The sequence below is a fragment of the Dermacentor silvarum genome, chromosome 1, assembly GCF_013339745.2.
Source record: "Dermacentor silvarum isolate Dsil-2018 chromosome 1, BIME_Dsil_1.4, whole genome shotgun sequence".
In the NCBI taxonomy this organism is placed as follows: domain Eukaryota; kingdom Metazoa; phylum Arthropoda; class Arachnida; order Ixodida; family Ixodidae; genus Dermacentor; species Dermacentor silvarum.
In genome coordinates, this window is record NC_051154.1 from 61,976,709 (window position 1) to 61,997,086 (window position 20,378).

The 20,378-nt window shown below is 45.1% G+C and overlaps 1 protein-coding gene across 1 annotated transcript in view; it reads left to right on the forward strand.

The window, feature by feature from the left end:
- Positions 1 to 16,973, forward strand: part of LOC119464295 (forkhead box protein F1) — a 56,200-nt gene extending 39,227 nt beyond the window's left edge. Inside the window, exon 2 of the mRNA XM_037725206.2 lies at positions 12,262 to 16,973. Within this exon, the coding sequence (XP_037581134.1) occupies positions 12,262 to 12,425 (164 nt within the window). The 3' untranslated portion in view covers positions 12,426 to 16,973. The remainder of the gene's footprint in view (positions 1 to 12,261) is intronic.
- Positions 16,974 to 20,378: the final 3,405 nt, after the last annotated feature.

Sequence of the window (20,378 nt, forward strand, 5' to 3'; positions counted from 1 at the left end):
ATACTGCAGCTAAAACTGCTCTATAGGTTGCATTTTTTCAACCATAAGGCAAGCGCAGAAACGCCCACGGAAAGAGAGAGACAGGTACAAACTTTAATGATAAGCTAGATGTTAGCCTGGCTAATCGCCTTGGATGCTACTGCAGGTCAGACTTGTACGTAACTAAATGCCTGCAAATATTTACTTGGAATGAATTACATTTCATAGTACTTTCGTAATTGATCAACTACTATTTTACTCGGTAACACTCACTGTAATTCAATTAACTTTTTTTCGGTGACCAATTACATGTAACCAGTTACTTTATTGACGAGACAATCTGTAACAGGTGATGCACCATTGAGCACTTGAATGTGGCGGCCATACAGCAGAACGCCCGCGGTCGTGCCGAAGCCTCGCGGATGCGCATGCTCAGGCTAGCAAACTCGGGAATTTGCGAATTCACGGAGACAATTGCAGCAGCATAATAGGGGTAGCACAAGAGCGGTCCCACTTGAAGTAACAGACCAAATCCACGGAGTTGCGGAACTAGCGTATAAAATAACAGTTGCTGTGAAGGTACGCACGCGAGACAGTAACATCAGGAGTAGCTTCTATGCTTTTGTGGTGGTGTTTGTAGAACTTTGCCAAATGTACTCTACAAAAACGAGGAAAACCTCAAGCTGTCGAGAAACACCAAAAATACTTTGAGAATAAGAATTATTTGCAGCAGTTGCGAACGACAGGCATTCTGTTCTTTGGCAACGATCGAAGAAAATATTCAGGTAAAGCGCAGCTAAAGTATCAATTTAAGTGTGCTATATGCTTGTAAGTTGTAATGCGCAGCTTTTCAAGAAAAAGACGTGTCCTGAGTGCCCCAAGTGCACAAGCACGAGCTCTCTTATATCTCAGTTTCATCTCTGCGCGCTCAGTACTGTCGTGCTCTCGGGAAGCGAGAAATCCTTTCATGCGGCCGACATCTCCGGTGCAAGCGCGACGCATGCAAAACGCTTAGACGGCGCCGATATTTTCGCATTCGATTGGCTTCGACTGCAGGGCACAGCGGAAGCCCGTTGTTGGCGTGCTTTGTCCGCACGAACACTGAGAATAGCTGGCCGATGCCCTCCGCGGCCGGCCCTCGCCGAGGCAGCCCTTGACAGTAATGGCCGCCAAGGGAGAAGCCGCCGCCTGACAGGCCTCGCCGAGGAACAGGAAGAGGCGGCCGGGTGTCTCCAGCTAAGACAATACGGCTGCCTGTGTGTGGGCTCGACCCGCTACGAGGCGCCGTGTTTTTCTTTCACCGGATCAAGGACAGAACGCACGCGGGCGCAAAAACGCACAAAGCCGAATGGTGCACTGAGAAGCCGAGATGTTCCCAGACAGCTCGGTTGGGTCAGAGCTCCATGAGCGCACGGAGGGTCGGGGACGCGACTGTCGCAACTTCCGCCAGGGCGCAACACGGAGTCTTAGGCGCCGTAAATTTCTCCCTAATCACCTGAAACCGCCGAGGTTCCGTCCGCCTGACGACCGGTCGTTCGTCTGTCTTCGTCCACTTGTGGGGGGATTCAAATCGACCAGGCCGACGAAGCCTCCTATACAGAAAGCACTTCATCTAGCTTCAAATTTTTCGCCCTCATAGCGCTCGTATAGCTAGCTACAGGCGGACGCATACATCAGCAGGCCATCGGTGGTGGCAGTTCCCTTCGGCATAAGCGATAGAACAGTTTCGTGGAATGAGCCTTCTTTACCGAGCATGACTTCCCCGAAGTGTTCGTGGACTGTAATCTAGGCTGTAAGCTACGCTGCAGTAAGCTAGGCTGCAAGTAAAAGCAGGTTGCTTTCGAGCTAAGGGATTCCACGGAAGCTTGATCTCCTCTGGCAATGAATACATTAAGGATATTAAATACAGGTGAGCAGATGTAAATAACGCAGTGTGGCACCATGGCACTTCAGCCAAGTCGCTTTCTTTACCGGAAACTTGAGCACATCCTCTTATGCCAGTTTTCTTCTGCACGTACCATCAGCATAAATTGAAACACGAACAGGACAGGACATAACTGATCAGAACGCCTGTTACGCGTAATTGCATGAGAGTGCGACCTGTAATTGCTCGGTATAGCGCGGTTTGTAAGCACGGAGTAGTACCACACGTACGTTCTAAAGTCTGAATTAAGCCACTGTTATAAATGCAGGTGAACCTGGAAACCGAACAACGCATTGGAGTAGCTTCTTAAGTGTTCGCATTTGAATTTATCCTGATAGTACTCGGTACATGAGCATGTACCTGACGCAGATTCGCGCAGACGCTTTTAGCTCTCTGTGAGAAATACTCGATGCCACATATTAAATCTGTACGTTGAACAGTATGAATCGATATTGTAATGGGGATCAATGCGCCTCACCAATCTTAATTTAAACAATAAAATTTTTTTCTGGATTTATGCAAGGCCTCTTTTCTGGAACAGGCACAATGTTGCACAGGATATATACGATCACGAAACAGCAAGACAGCCATTAGGCGGCAAAATTTATATTATTTTATGAGCGTTCGATTAACGCACCTGCAGGGATCACACGCTTCCAAAATTCTGGTTATTTTGAAGCTTTAGAACAGCGAAAGGCCCCAACCCTCCCTCAACCCCCAATCCGCAGCACCACCGGTCTAACACCTACGAGCAATCAAAGGCTACAGGTACACATGCCGACAAGTTCTTGAACGAGATTGCATCACCAAGCACATGATTACCGCCTCAACGTTGAAAATGTAGTGTTAACATTAACTACACACTGTTTGCTCTAAGTGAAAGGCGTCCAGGACCCGTTTCGCCTGGCGTTAGCATTGCGAGAGAAATAGAAATATTCACTTAAAATGTAAGAGTTGGCTCCACCAGAAGGAGCCGTCTGCCGAGCGAAAAAACGCCACACATGCGTAAATGAGGCATCACAGGCGACGCCGCTCGGACGTCTTGCGTCGCGCATGTTTCTTATGCGCACGCCTCCTCGCATTGAGGTCCAAGATCTTGCCCGCTCGTAAAGCGCTGGCTGTGCGCAGCTCCGCTCGGTCACGCAGCACCGTTGATCGAGAAATTTTTCTTGTGCTGCACGAGAGGTGCGTCCTTCGAAAACAAAATGGAAAGTTACGGCGCGGAAAAATAAAGTTTTCCTCTGTTTTGTGTGCGTTTGTTTGGAGAGCAAATGCTGCAGCGGGGTGCTCTTCGACTGCGTCGATATATTGTTTGGCTCAGCCATGGTACAAGAGAACCGTTATATCACTCTGCTCTTAGTTTGTTGATACACGCGAGTTGTCGCGTAAACTCACACGAAGAGGTCATGCAAAGGCCATATGTAAATATACACGGAAGCCCGCGAGCGTTGGGCGATGCTGAGCGTAGGGGCGAACACGGCGGCAACTCTTGTACTAATTGCTTCCATAGAAGTGCCCTGCACCTTACGAGGTGCATGTAAAAACATACCGCTCTCGCTTAAATCATCTCTCCAGCCTTTGTAGCAGTCAATATGCGCCTACAGAAGGGTAAACACACTTGCGCCGGAAAGAATCGGCTTTATCCGCAGACAACCGTTCTACCTACTCCAATATCGCCATATGCAAGTTTTCTGAACAGCCCTTGACTAACGTCGTTCAACCAATGTAGCTTTTATTAACAGCCTATTCTGTCGTTATTAACAACCTTTCTGTCGTTACTAGGAAACTTAGATCAAATGATAATCTAAAAAGGCGTCAAATGGCTATTCCATGAGGTCATACTCTGTAACAGCATGTAGCATAGGTGTACTGTTAAATCGTAAACTCAATTTGCTGCATCCTCGCTGCCTTTCTTGTGACTGTATCTCAGCATGCCATGTATACGCGGTACACACGGTGTGTGTGTTGGGGGGGGGGGGGGGGGGGGTTGTGTGTGTGCGTGCGTGGTAAATATACCAGTGTCTTTTTCAGATTGTAATTGTGAGATTGGCTAAGAATTGGCCCATACCAAGTCACACATGCTTGTCCCACATACCAAGTGACACATTACCCCGCAGCCCAAGAATATGGTAGGCCAAATGAACGAGAAAGGGGGAACCGAGGGTCCCAATTTCTGTTAGTCAAAACCATATGAAGTCAACAGATAATGAAGCCAAATAAAGCTTAGGGGAATGGTTGTTTTAAATGAAATTTAGAGATGTTAAGCTAAACATAAATAAAAGTGGGCGACAAACAACTTGCCACCGGTGGGATCAGAATCCACACACTCTACATTACACGTGCGATGCTCTACCATTGAAGTACGGCGATGGCTATTCCCGCGTCCACATTCTTGCACCACTGGCACCACTTTGTTGGTCAAAATTTCGTGCTGTATATAGACCGATGAATTTGGTGCCACGTCACATTTGCTAAAGCATGGGCCAGCCCAGATTATGAAAATTAAAACCGTTCAGTATCATGCGCTATTCCGTAAGAGGTCCGTGCGTACTTCGTCTTCTCTTGAGGCGAGTAAGACGAAATGAAGTGAGCGACCGCAGCTTCTTCAAGTGTCCATCACGAGTCTGCGCTTATTCTATAGCGCCGCAAAGACAATAGATCATTTATTTTTTCGAGTAGGCGCTTCTCTGTGACAGTGAGAATATTATTGAAAGCTAAGCTAAGCAGACCTGGTCTACATTTATCTGTCCCTGTAATTCTGTTTCTCAGAGCCTCTGTGGATTCAGCAACAGAAATGATGGCTAAGCAGTGTGAAAATATCTTACTGAATCCAATTGATGATCACACGCTTCCAAATACGCTGGTTATTTTGAAGCTTTAGAACGTCGAAAGACGCTAACCCTCCCTCAACACCCAATACGCAGCACAACTACGAGCGATCTGGTTCTTATTTTTCTTATTTAGTTCGGCGTTTTGTGTAGATATTTTTTTGTTCCTGCATTTTCCTGCGCACTAGAATGTTTACTTGTAGATGGCAATTTCCAAAGTGTTCCCCCTCGTTGTCCGTTTCTTTAACCACCCGATTCATGGGCAATCCTGCACTGTCAATATGCGCCAAAAACACTCACGACGACGACGATGACCACACAAAAGCAACAACAACAATAACAACTGTGGGTTGCGCCAGGACACTAGGGAACAACTCCTTGCCTTGCTCTGATAGTTTTGTTACAGCGGAGGCCTAATAAGACGTGCGTCTGGTTGACCTCCCTGCCTTTCCTCCTTCTTTCCTCCCCCTCCTCCTCCTTGGACGGGAAGCCATTTGAGGCAGTGACTGACGGTACGCAGCCTCTTTCGTCCAGCATGTTTCTTCGCAGTTGGGCCCCAGTGCTGTAGTTTAAGGTTCACATTGTCTACATGGAGGCGTATGCGAACAGCGATCCCATGGACTCCAACAATGACTACACCGCCGTAGACGGCAAACGACTGAAGAGAAAATACCACAGGACAACTAAAGACGTGACTGAGCAAGGCCCCACGAGACCGCCTACTCCGACTTACACGATTGCCTAGACGTCGAGGGGCGCCTCCACGTCTCTAAGAATCTAAATTCCATACACAGCCAGATTATCAACACCTATCTTGGTAATGTAGGCTCCTAAAGGAATAATCGAAGTACGGTTCAACAAAAGAAAGCATTGTTACGGTGAAAATAGCGACTTGGGCCACCCTGGATAAAGTGAAAGCCGTGCGCATACTAGGCACATAGGATTCCGCTCATTCATCGTGCACTGTGGTCGCAATAGCGCAGGTGTCATGTCCGATGTTGTCGTTGACATCAGGGACGAAGATGGTCAAAGACTTCAGCTGTGAAGGTCATCAATTTTCATCGATTTAGCCTCTTGACGAGCGTCAAGCTCTTTTCGAGGTAGACACTCTAGTTGATCACGTCAAGGTGGGCTACGTGACCAACCTTTTGTGTCCTTATGTGCTCCAACCACCGCAATGTCGCAAGTGCTTAGCTACACCGTGTCATAGCTGTCTTCACAGGCCAGACGACATGCTTCCGCCGTGCAAGCAGCCATGACATATTTTTATGCACAGCGAAAGAATTTAAATGCTCGAATTGCGATGGACTACATGAGGTAAACTCCAAGGATTCTTTCAAACAGAAAAATGAGGTGAAAATATGCGCCCGAATGAGCAACACCAGTTTGTCAGGCAGTGAGGCGGCAGTGTCAGCGCACCACCGGAGGAGGCGGTCACGTCGTCTACGAGGGCAGCTGTAGGCCCAAACAAGAGCTCCCTGGCTTCAATTGCGCAGGCTCAGCAGGAGGTGGTTAAATCGGCACTGTGGTTGAATCGGCATTGGTTGAGCTTGTCAAGACATGGCGTCAAACGAAGCACGCAGACCCCAACTCGAATGCATGACCACGCTTGCCGCCGCGGACACGGACCTGGGAATGTCAGCACGAGCGACGGCAGTGCGCCAAGACATCATCATCAGATTCTACCATCAAGGCCACGCTCCGGCAAATAATCGACGCCTTACAGCTGCTGCTCTCTCATTTAGGTATATGCCAGTGCCGCGAACAGCTGCGAAAATTGTGCACACTAGAGAGGACATTCTGGATACGCTGCAGTCGCCTCAAACCCTACCTGCGAAGGTGCATATACTGTGAACCGTACACGTACACATTTCACAGAAACAGTATACCGTACAGTTCTCATCATCAACTCCACCATACCACCAGCCTCCTTCCTCTTCACGCCCTGTCTCTGTTGCTCCCCAAAACTCCTTCCCCAGCCAGGAGGAGCAGGCAAGAGGCACGTCCCTCAGGCCAACCTTTCCACCTTTCTCCCAACAAAGTTGCACTCTCTCTTTTTTTTTAGAAATATAACTATGAGGTGACATTATATGTACAGGCTTTGTGCCTTCGTAAATTATTTGATTGTGCAGGTATGCAGTCACACTGCTTTGTCGGTCGTCATGCATTACTTATATAGGCCGGCGCTAATATCTATATATCCAGAAATATATCATGCGAGACACTGATACTGACGGACGCAAAACCGTGGTGAGCGAGGCAAACAAATCTTCGCTTTAATATCAGCTGTAAGTAAGTGCTGGTGTTAACGTTTTCACTTTCGTGGTCATGTCGAACAGTTCGCATTCTTAGTGTAATGGTGAACGGCCTTTCTACTTTCTGTTTTAAACCCAAAAACACGGAAAAACATCCGCCGGTAATACAAAAAAGCCAATGCGTAAAAACATCAGCGCACCTGTTTTTTGGCAAATTTGCCCACTAAATATTTTATCTTAATGGACGCGATCCAGCGTTGTTATAGTGACCGCCATCTTACGCAGAGAAGTCCAAAGAGCGACTCATATCTGTGCATTCTGAAGAGTGCAGTCATAGAGAAAGTGTAGGAATTCCGATTATGATGTGACATGGAGCGACTTAAGATGTTTGCACCGCATTTGAGTCTCGTAGAAACAACGCTTGTCGCGACACACAACCTAACTTCCTTTTTGTGGTCAGAATGACGCACTAAGGAGCAAATTCATGTGCGAGCCCCGCTGTATGAAGCTTCACAGGACAATTTTTTTTCAGTATGTAAAATTTCCCTTTTGATATAAGCCTACACTCCACTGAATACTTATTTCCATATCATCATGAAATACGTTTCACAGGCGTACTTTGCAGCAGAAAAAAAGAGCACACAAACCGAAAAAAAATAATTAGGAAAGGCAACTATTGTCGTTTCTTTGAATAACTTATGCGCTAAACGAATGTATTGTGATAGGCCAAAACGCGCAAAGTGCGTCTCAACGAGCAACAACAAGGACTGCTTACGCGTTTTGTTTTGTCACGTAATATCACCAAGTGCCGCTGGAACCTCCCAACATTTCCTTATCCAACACGGTTAGTGTGTGCCGGCTCCATCCCATGTACCACCTTCATCATTCTGTCATCCCGTGGTAAAATATATGCTATACGTTCGGAACAAATCGGAAAAGGCGCCAACGTGCGCCTCACTATAGTCGGGTACAACTTAAGAAGACAGGAGAGGCCCCGCCCAGATGACCGAAGCGCAGCAGCCGATTTCCTCCGCGACTAAAGAAATAGTCCCGCTGACGCGACTCGCCCCGGCTTGAAGCGCGGGCTGCCATGTTCTTCGTCGGCGGGGACACCGGCCGTCCGGCTCATGACGCAAGTCTTTAGTGCGCGCCCATTGGTGGAGGCTCGTATGCATCCGCCTATGAGAGAGCAAATGCCGCTGTCTTGTAAAGTTGTACACGACTATAAAGTGGTTTTTTTTTTTTTTTTTTTTTTTGCTGTTGAAGGAAACGATGCATTTTCACCGGGATTGCACAACAGTTGCTGCCGCTGTCATCCTATTTTCAATAACGCTGTAGTGTTTCAACACAGCGTGCATTATCCTCTTGAGACCCGAACACAACTATGAGACGTAATCGCTCTTCAAGGTTGTTTTTGTTCACTTTTATGTTATGAATTTGAAAGACAAAGTTTAAAATTTAAATGCCATGGTTAGATGCCAAAAGCTGCGTCTCCATGTCCGTGAAAAAAATAGCAATCTCCATCATCTCGTCATGTTTGCGCTGATAAGAACTGCATTTCATTGCTTAAACGCAAAAATGAAGATGTAACTACGTGTAGTACATTTCCATGTTGCTGCCGCGTCCGGTATTTTCACGCAATCTCAGTGATTTCGAAACACACATCAAGGTTGCTTTCGGCCATCTGGGACGACAGAGAGGTCTATATCGACTTCACAGGCGCCTATGTTGTGTTCCTCCTTCAGTCCTCGTCTTTTGCGCTGTGCAGAGATGTCCATATTGAATCACCAACTCGCCCAAGCTTCCACTTTATCCAGAGAGGTCTAGATAAACTTAGTGTAAAATTTCTGGAAAGCGTATGACAATAATATGAGTAAACCCTCTTCTTTACACGTAGTTACACCTGCACCGTACTTCATACCCAGAATGAATATTTTGCGTCATCACTTCTGAGTGAAATTTTTTAAAGTTGTAGGCAATGTGCAATGTATTGTACAAGGGGTCTTAGGAGGTTATCACCATGAAATTGCACATGCATAGTTTTAACTGGGAAACCGGTGCAGCTGCACATAAATTTGTTGTAACGCTTCGTGTGTGACACTCAAATACGCGTCCACGAAATGTGACTTCCTGATATTGATATAGATGCGTCGCGCTTTTGTCGTCTATAAGGAGCGCTTTTTCGTCATTTGGAAGACAAATAAACACGCAGAAAGCGCCAACCTATGGTTGCTGGGAACAAACATCATGCACAATATCTGAAGCCTGTCTAGAAACCATCTAACACGAGGTCGGTGATCGAGTTTCCGGCCAAGCACCCCACCAACTGCCTTCCGAAGAAGTTGAGGGGTAGAGGAAGCGGGCAACGGTCTCTCGCCACCACTGCGCATCTCCGGGCAAGTGTCTGCAAGGAAAATCGCTGTAGAAGGACGGTCGCTCCCATTTCGCCCCCCACTTCCAATGCCACTGCAACACGGGACACTAATCTAGACACTCTGCTACTTAAAACGCATGAAACTCGACATTGGCATGAGTCGTTAATGGAGCTGGCTGGATGATTTCGGCCATTGAGATTTACATACATTTGGCACACCGCTGTGGGCAAAGCACGAAGCGCTGCTTCTGGTGTCGCGCGAGAAAGGAGCATCCGTAATTTCGATTTTAAAACGAGCACCCAGGATTTTAAAAGGCGCACACACCCAGATTACAGGGAGTACTCCCCTCGCGTTTCGACAATTTCCTCGGGTTTCTGTCTTCTTTGGTGACAGCACACAGATGACGTCACGGTGTAAATGACGGCCAGATCCCTTTGAATAGAGCGTGCATTGTCTGCGAAAAGAAATTTAGTCTCTGCCTGGCCAAAAACAAGCAACAAGACTCAACACCTCCCTACTGCGCAGTAAAAATTCTATCTCGTTAGATGGCCATTTCCAGCCGACACACCTAGACGAATTATACTTATTGATAACAGGACAGTAATCCTGCCCTGATAAGCAGAGACGTGACGCCAGCGTCCTTCGCGACTTCATAGCGGACAATAATTTCATAGACTGCCTCTGAGTGCCAGTTCTCTGTTGGCATTCCACTTATTAAGTTTATGTGCAAGTTTAGATGTCACTTATATTTGCTAAGTGTTGTGTGGGATTCTCCCATTGTGATCTAGTGGCTGCACCAAATAACTAGGCCGTGCTCCTGGTGCTGGTGCCCATGATGACACAACTTCTGTGACTACAAACAGTTAATTATGGACGATAATCTCCACAGGGCACTTACGCAGTTTCTTCGCGAAGGACTGCACGCATTTATTTAATTAATGTGCCGCATGGAAACCCACGCGATTAAAAATAAATGTCTTTGTGAATTATATTACAGTGTGTGCACTGTTTGTTTTATTATTTTGTTATTTCTTATTTGTTTATTTCAGCTTGCTTTCGGCTTTTTTTTTTCATTCCTGAGTGGTGTTAGAAAGTTTGGGATAGCCGGCCGTAAAGATGCATATATTCAGATTTTTCTTCATTTAATAAGAAAATTTCCCGCAGCTGGTAGAGCTAAATCTGCGGCACCGTATAGTTGCAGGACGCGGCAATGACATGTTTAGAATGCGCTCATCAATAAAACGGCTGCATATTCGGCTACCATTATGCGGGGTATATGTTACCTTTCGGAGCAGCGACTACGAACGTTTTCTCGCAAAAGCTAAAGAATGACTTGGCTGGTCGTTGCTGAAACGGCATCCCCCCACCCGCTTGTTAATGTTCTTGTTGTTGTAACGACTAGAACTTGTTAACCAGTTTATCGTATTTTTAACCGTCATTGAGCTTTCGGACGGGGCTCTTCGTGGGCGTCTAGGTTCAGTGGAACCTGCTCACTGCTGAAGCCTTCACTTGAGCATAATAGCTCTGCTGCGCAACCATTCTTGCTCTCTCGTACCTCAGCGGACCTCGCACGTTTCTACGCGCTATGGCAAGGTCGCTGCTCAAAATGTGCTTCGATGCACTTTTGCTTCCGTTCTTGTATGACAAAACCAACGATGCGCTTAGGCAGTGCCTTACTTACAGTGCATACGTGACCATTTAGGAAGAAGAACCAGTGCACAGTCCTTCACTTTCTCTGGCTTTTCTAATTATTCAACGTCGTGCACTTTCCATGTTGCGCATAAGAAAAAACCGACTACATTTGCGCGATGGTTCGGCGGTATAGATGCAAAAGTTCTAGAAAGTTTCGAAGATGTCAAAAATAAATTATTCAAGAATTTTTTTTTCAATGAAACTCAAGAAACATTACAAAAATATACTAAATGTGAGTAAATAGATGTATTTCGTAAAATTGATATAACAGATATAAGATATGCTAACAGATATAATATAAACAAATAGGCAAGAGGGCGGTTAGCCCGGTGCCTAGGCACGACACTACAATAAAGATATCACATTAAAGATACGTACGAGCAGCCAGAAAAAGTGATGGCAGAAATATTTTTGAGAGTTCTACGAACCTTACATGTTAAGATGTAGGCGCAAATTCGTCCGAGGCATGCGCCTTTCAGTTAGATCCGAGTGCTGTGACCTCTCTTTAATGAATTCGCGCAAACTCTTTCGTGTTGGATAATTTACAGTGCAGTCTAGCACGCAACTCTTTTTCGCCACCGCACCTTCATCCTCCCAAAGAGCGCATGATAACACGTTAGAAAAGTGACGATGGGAAGCCATCTCAAAAGTTTCCTACCCGTAGGCCCGTTCTAGCGCACAAGATTTTGGTGGTCAAAATTAATCCTAAGCAGACCACTACACGATGTCTCATAGCCCTTGAGTTGCTTTGGGTTCGTTAAACACTACAATTCTTTTCTTTCTTCGTATTGGGTCTTCTTCATTCAGAATCATTTTAGGAATGAATGTCAGCAATTTCTTGTCAAACAAATGCAACGAAGCTGATGTAATCACGAAATAACTTGTCCTTGAGCTACTTGGTTGATACTTAGTGAAACTATTGTAGCGTAAATAAAACAGACACAAAGAACACAAGATCGCGCGCTACCTCATCGCCTCTGGCACGCATTCGAATAGTCGTGCTCCTTAGCATGGCCCTCTCAAATGGTCTGGATATGCGTCCTCAAGCATAACCCAGGAGCAAATTCTGCTTTCATCTATATTCATACATTCTGAAATCAGCCTACCATCATTTTTTTTAATTCTCCTTTACCGTTCACAAGTGCTTTTTTTTTTCACCAAGAATAAGCGGCAGGCGAGTGCTCACCGTGCCCCTTTCTCTCACGCAGGCATGCGGTTCTCGCACAGCGGTGGCAGTCCGTGCGAACGCAAGGTCTTCTCGACAGCGCCTTTCCCAACCACACCTCTCTCGAGCTTGGGCAGCCTGAGCCCCGGTGCGCCGACATCCGCGCTGCCCCAGCCACTCTACTACGAGTCCAAGTACACCCTCTGAGGCAGCTAAAGCAGCACCGGGCCGAACAGCCCGACATTGTGGTGTATAGTACGCACACTACCCCACCCGCCCCTCTGGACGCTTTTATCGGACGCTTCTCTCGTACTTTGCTGTAAACTCGCAGATTGTCGGCTCTGAAATCGCAAGTTGGCAATGGAGCAAGCATCCCGAATGGGCAAGTTGGTGTGGATCGATAGATGTGTGTAGCACGAACATGTAGCATGGACGAATCAATTCAGGGACGAATACGAGCACTACTTTTTACTAGCTTATTGGGAAGTAATCATCCTCCATATGAGCAGCCAACACTAAATAAAAAGGATCAAAAGAGAGGTGCATGCATATAAGAGAATGTGCAGCATGACAAACAACAATTGCTCGCTCACGTGCCTACACATTATTTTATTTTTATTTTATTTTTTGCTGTATAACATACAGATAAGAAGTAGCCGAGGCACTCTTTACCTCAGTATTTCTACAGCAACCCATGCATAACAGGACAGAACAGGTAATAATTTTTTGTTAGTTATTGCACAGAAAGCATAGCCGTCTCTGCGAGTGTTGTTCGTCTCTTGTTCCACTCGCCCATGTTCTGTGTTCGCGCTACACACAGCTATAGCAAAAGAGTGCAGCACGACTTCATATGAGAGGTGGCCGACAGGCGCATGCCTTAATTTGGACTGTTTACAGACAGTGCATATTTAATCATTGTTGTGCGCGGTATACATTGGTTCATGCAAACTTCAGATTTGACACAGATAATTAGAGCATAAAATTCACAGTGCTGCAACTTCTACTTGGAAGTCAGCGCGAGAAATACTGAAATAATGTTTCAGCATTAGCACTACCGCTGTACGATTAGCGAGATACCATCCCGGCCACCGGCCAGCTACGACCTAGCTATAGCGTGCTGTCCCCAATCCCCTTATCCTCGCTGCTTATACTTCTGGCGCGGCTTTTGTAGCACGCAAAATGCAAGCAGATGGCCCCGACGGGAGAGGTTACGTTAGACTGGTAAAAACTATGCTGAAACATTCTAATCTGACTTTTAAAAAGCTAACCACGATAAGAACATCGTCCAGCTTTCGAAGGAAATAAAAGGACGACCTAGATTGTATTAAGACACCGATAAAAAAATTACTGTTCTAATGTTAGTCTATAGAACATCCTAACAGTAATTTGAGAACAGTAATGAAATGAAAGCTCAATGACTAGTCATAACCAGACACTGAGCTTCCTTATTTCAAGGCAGGAACGAGACCAAATGGTGGTTGCTAAACATTTCTCTGACGGTGACAGTTCTGTTCTTTTATTTCATGCAACTCGAGGCTTCAGACTGCGCAGTCAACGGGTCTGGGCTCTCCTCAAAACAGATTCAACGTTAGTTCATGTCCGCACATGAATTTAAATGGCAATTATTTTTGCTGATATTTAATACCCATGTTGTAGAAACAGACTGCTTTATTCTGCACACTAGCTTCTTATTCGGCCCGTAATGGAACTCTTCTGAATTTTGGCTATGTTATTATTTCTGGAATCGATTATTCAGCTGCATCTCATCTAGTCTAGAAGTAAATTCACGCAAGGCAGAAAAAAAAGCGCCAACGAATAGGGCGCGATAGAAGGTTTTTAAAATAAACATTTTGGCTAGTTTTGGTCACAACAGAAAAAAAATTAACTTTTAACCACAACACTTTGGTTGACATTCCACTAGTTATTTATCAGTTGTTAGTTAATATATTTACCAATACAGATTGAATTTTGATATTGCAGAAGGCAAGAACAAACTTGTTAGCTAGCTAATTTCTTAATTTAGAAAGTATTGTCACCCTTTTTCTTTTTAAGCTGCAAGGAATGTGCCAGATACTAACGCAACCCGAAGTACTTTCAACGCGCGCGCTACCAGTCGTTGCCTCTAGGCGTTTTTAAGTTCAGTTGCTAGCAACACGCCTAAACAACTCAAAAATCGGCCCCCTATGGCACGCAAAATGTTACTGTTCAGTTCAATTCTGGCTATTTTTTAATATTATTATTGCTGTTCTTCTGCGGGGGTGAGTCATTATATTCAGGAAGCTGAGAATCAAAATTTGTAGCCTCTCTAACCTAATTTGAGCCCGCACACCATCATATTCTTGAAAGAGCCTTATTAATTATTGCATCGCGGAGCTCACAGACAATATATAAGTGAAATTTATTCCCTATCAAAACTATTCAGAAAGTCGATTTATACGTTTAACCAATTCACCAACACAAATTTAAAAAAAACGGTAGTTTAACTGCACTATCAAGAACAAGATCAGCGTGTTTCCAGACTTGTAAAATAATTCGGGGAAGTTTAAACGAAGTATCGTGGCTATTCGGAACCCTCCAATTGCAGGTTGCGGTAAGAGGTTGCTCATTTCCTGTTAATACTGTGCCCGTGAGTACACTGAGGCAACCAAAAGTCCAACGTCGTTTGAAATCACGAATTGAGCTCGAGCTGACCTCATCGCAATGAGAATCGGTGCGAAGAGGTTATTAGATCAGTAAATCGTGTTTTAAGGCACTGTAGGCACCGACAAGAAGGCTGACAAGTCAGAAAAAAAATGTTTAACCCTATATTATTCCCATCGCTATTTCCCTGTCGCTTAAACGATTGCTAAATCAAAAGGTATCCAATTTAAAAAAAAAGTATTCCCACAGAAATTTTGCAAATACGAAAGAGTCGACCGAGACTTAAGATGTCGAGGTAAACAGAAATTTGCAGTTGAACCGTGGCTTTCAGTTTTCGTTACACTTTTGGTAAGAAGCATAATACTAGCAGCGAAACACATGCTTTGATTCCCTTTATAACCGCGTAATATGTCATCGACTGTATTTACTTGTATAACTGAGTTGGTCAGAACTAAGAAGCGAGAAGTTTTCTGAAAATAACAAAATTCTCACTGTTTCCACATGACAACACACCTACTCCCCCTTTACTATCCTCTTTCCCTTCAAAAAAAAAAGCCAAAATTACGAAATTCTTTAATTTTGGAGGCTTCTATTGAGTCGGCAGTTCTGACTAACACGACTGGTCGACTCGGACGCACAAATGGCGAGGCTTCATCGAGGAGCTATAGCACTGACGCTACACTTTGTACAGTTCCTTTAAAAGGAAACACATGTGAGGATAGCCTTACGTAAGTGCCTTTACAATTACAGCCGTCATATATGTTTGGCTGGAGACGCAGAGGCTGAGACGTCGGCCTAGGGCAGACTGCTGCAGTGTGGAGGAGACGGCAAGAGAATTATCAAAGGTGTTGAGCTGCTCGGGTATTGAAGCCAATGTCCTCAACACGTTTTCTGTGTCATATAGTATAATTTTAAAAAAAAGCACACCTCCGAAATGTGCGCACCTTGTCACCGTCAATTTCTATTTCCCAAGCTGCAAACGCTGTGCACTCCTTCTCTTTTTTTCATTTTTCTGTAATCGCACGCTGGGGAGTTGGAATAATTTTACTAGCAATCGAACATCGCTCACCCCCCCCCCCCCCTTGTTATATTCAAAATGAAACATGTTATAGTATTAATTGAGGCATGAATGTCCATTTGTGGCCAAGAGATGTCTCGTACACCCCCCCCCCCCCCGAAAAAAAAAAAAAGCACTAAACATGGTCCAACTGTTATATATTTTTTCTTTTTCTTTTGTTCTGCTGCGAATTTCGCCATACCCTTTTGCACTGCACTGTGATTGCACAGACCTGCATAATGTATGAAAAAAAAGCTAGGCATTCGCCTGCTTCCGTGCAAGTGAACGAAAAGTAAGTGGGCTCCTTGTTTCGCATTGCTGCCTGACTGTGCTGCGTGCGCACGGACGCTTAACAGAACGTGTTAGACGGCTTTTAAAGCTTCACGCAGCCAAAAATGAATGGTGTATATTTTGAGGGTAGCACATACCTGGCAACCTCCATTTCTTGTCAAGTGGCTCGAAGATGTTAGTATACTGCAATGGTTGTTTATTTAAGGAAGCACTGGTGTGTGTGTGTGTGTTCTTAAATCTGTTAGCTCCGGTGAATGTTTAGTGTTGCGTTTATTTTTGAAACTGCTTTGTGTCTTTCTTTTTTCTGAATGCATTTTGAAAGAGCGGTATATGTTTACGTGTGCCGCAAAGATTTCTGGTAGCTTCTTTAAAGATGCGCTAATAAACCAACCACGTTAAACAATCAATAAAAACTGTGTTGTGTTGCTGGCGTATTGAAACCAACATCTTCAGCGCGCTTCCGTTAGTATTTATGCCATCGGATAGCTATGAAAGCAGAGATCCAACGCTTTCTATTATAATTATCATTTCGTATATAGACTTTATGCATTCATTCGCGTTTCGTCCCTCATGGACCTGACCAGAGCACTGCGTGAGTGTGACCATGTGCAACGTGGCATTTTGTGAATTATTATATGTCAAGTCCTGGAGTCTAAGCAAAGACTGAGTGAATCATGTTGCATCATGAAAAGCTTCGTTTATTTTTATTTTTTGTCGCGAACAATCGCTTGATGACTTGGCTGTAATAAAGTGATCAGAAATCCTAACACACTTTCTTTATTTCGCACAAGTGTGCAGCCGCAAACGCCCCGATAACCTGTAACATAAGTATTCCAAGAGCACCAACCTGCTTGATATTGTCAGTGAAGCGGCCACAGAGCCACCCACGAATGAAATATCTGACTTTGAGCTACTTACTTATGCAGCTGTTAAGGGGCACATTTGTTTCAGCAAGAACTTTCACACGTTGTTGGTATACCAAATTCCGCATCTTAAAGAGACACTTAAGAGGGAGTATAAAGTTAAGCTTGGTTGACAAATTGCACTCCTGTAATATCATAGGCGTCAGTTATACTGTTAGCATGGAATCTTGGTACGCCATAAACGATGCGATAACGCTAGACGGGCTTGAAGTTCTCGGGCTAGCTCCTCGTGACGTCATGAGATTTTGGCAGCGTCGGCTCGGGTCTAGTTTATAATTCATCGATAAAAGAGGATGACATTGCATTCTAAGAGAATAGGGATAATCTACATAGTGAGTTTTAAGAACGTTTCCGGAACAAAAACATGCGAAAATAATTTAAAACCCGTAGCGTCATACTAACGTGCCGGAACTGTGGCTCGAGAGCGAAACTGAAAAATGTAAACATTGCCTTTTATTTTATCCGCTAATAACTAACAAAAATAAACGCAAAATAAAAGCCGTATAACGGTAAATTATTCCAATCTGACTTTATTCCAATCTCCTGACGTTCAAATTTACGTAACCACCGACGCAAACACTAGGCGGTGACAAGCAGAACTGTTTGAACAGCCAAATCAAACGCTCTCCTCGTTTACAGGAGGTCACTTTGGTTTGAAAGCAAATAGCATTGCCTATCTTGACACATTTTTCTTATCTAATTGACCGACAAGAGGCGAGGAGGGATCCCAAGGGGAGAGGGCGCCAGCGTCTACGATTGGTCCGCTAGCTTAGCGATTGGTCTAGTAGCTCAGCGATCTCGGTAGCGCGCAACCCCCCACCCCATCCGAAGGTTATATATACCGCTAAATCGCATCCGCAGCGACGACGAATTGGCAGAGCTATGTCGTATACTTGGCGAAAGGGCCCGACAACGTTAAATTGCTACCGAAACAAATTTATGATAAGCAGAGAAATCAATTCTTCCCGGCAGCTCCGAGTAGCCAGTGCCAGAGCGATCGGTAGACAGCTTTTATTCATTTCGGAACACAACAGTCTGCGGCTATTCAGTTTTCAGTTTTGTTCAGTTTTGTTCGTCATATTAATGCATCTTTGGCACGTGCACGTAACTTTGACGTGGTGAGTTATCGCGGTTTTGTGATGTCGCGTGACAGACAGGTAAAGTAGGCGCAGCCCGAAAAAAATTAGCTTAGGCCGCATGGCGAAAAAGGCGTAAAATAGTAAACTTTTTTTTTCTTTTTTTCTATTTATTTATGAATAATCATTGCATAACGTCACATGAGATGGGTAGCTTTCGCGGTTTTCGTGACTTTGCGTGACAGACAGGCGAAGTGGGGGTGGCCTGAAAAATTCTTGAGCAATCGTAGAGGGCTAGTACGTGGCAGAAATGGAATAGAAACAGATTGGAATAGCTTTATGTAATAGCGCCCTAAGTTTTGGAAAAATACTTCAGCAGGCTAAATTAACTTGGTGTTCCTCCTTAGTGCCCGTTTAAGAGAAAGCCCCACTCTGGTGCATCATTCTCACCATGCCACTACACACCGCGGACCACATCGGAATCTCATATGCATGGAGGAAGGACTGCAGAGGAGGCGGGAAGAAGCTCGATGTCAGATGCTCCTGTGTAACACAAAGGAAAAAAACACGTTGTGGGGAGATTGAAAATATCCCCCCCCCCCACCTTGAAATAAGGCAGTCTGAAAATAAACCAGGAAATAAACTCCTAAACGCGTGGTAGTGATGCGTATATGCGAGGATTTCAAATCTGACTATGCTTCTTTTAGATTAGAAATTCTATGCGGAAACGTTTTCCTAAGAACTTATAAAAGCACAGAAGCCGGCACTCCAGGTCAAAAGCGGGTCAGGTGGGCAAAGATTCGCGCACAACTTAACTGAAGCAACGCGAGCTGAAACTCGCGTGGCGATAAAATTGAGCAACGCCCAGCATCCAAGTTACAGCACCATCTGCGCGCCCTCCCTGTTAGTTAACGCCTGTCCAACTTCTCTTTTACTAAGTTCCACTATAGCTTGACGCACTTGAGTCTGAAAACATCAACAGGTGTGCCTGCGAAATTCCCTCAAATCACCACAGCACTGCACAACACCGAGGCGTCACATCAAACGGCAAGGTAAGCTTTTGTGATCGCGTCTGGCATAAAGGTACCTACTATTGAACGGGGTATCGCCGTGAACACTTCACAGCAGAGTTTTTTCCGGGGCTCACAGCAGCGAACCAACGCAACGACCATGTGGACACCACGGTTATAAGTACACTCGAACCACGCCACGGCTGGGAATCGTGGTATATAATAGCTGGATCTGAGCATGGTTGGTGTTATAACGGGTAGCATCATGTTTAATCACTTTCAAAACGTAGTTTTGGAAGTACAGCGACAAAAATGTTCAAGGGAGATGAAAGAATGAATGCACTTTGATCGACAGGATAGCTGGAAGTGGAGAAAGTGCAATCATCTGGCGTTACAGTCCACTCGCCAGAATTCACTGCGCGGTCCGGCGACCTTCAGCGACAGTCCGAACTCAAAGGGCGTCCCAGACTACCTCGTTTGTCTGATTATTCTGAGTGGACAGTGAATCCCGTTCTCAGCCAGCAACACTAAATCAGCGCTGAAGCCTAAATATGAAATACTACGCACACTGCCTTCAATACGCAACCAAAGTGGACGCGTCGGTCAACGCATTGATAGGTACACCTTAGGGACACGTATGCGACTTTCGCAGCATATATTTACGCAATACAGGGGCGCTGCCGGTAGGTAACTCATTCGCCGTCACTCCCATCTGCCGTCTATTTAGAATTCGAAAATTTCACTACCTGAATTTCGAGTTTTGCGCATTGAGGCCACTAGATTAAAGTGCTGCGTACAAGAGACCATGACTGAAAAGAGGTACAGTCTGTTTCACACTTAGGGGAAAACTCTGAGGCCTTGCGAGGTGCTCCGAGTTTTCCCCTAAGTGTGAAACAGACTGTACATGCGGTACACGCAGCAAGCAACCAGGCGGCACGAATACCACGCCATCCATTGGTGACCACAGACAAATGCCCTTCGCTGTCGATATTTTTCATAATAATTGCGTTGAACTAAGCAAATAAAAATGTGCCGACAATCAAATCCATACGAACTGTAGCGGTAAGGAAGAGAGGAATTGACAATTGGTTGGTTACGCGGGTGACTAAATACTGTAGACAAGCACATGTGGACCCGCCGTGGTTGCTTAGCGGCTATGGTGT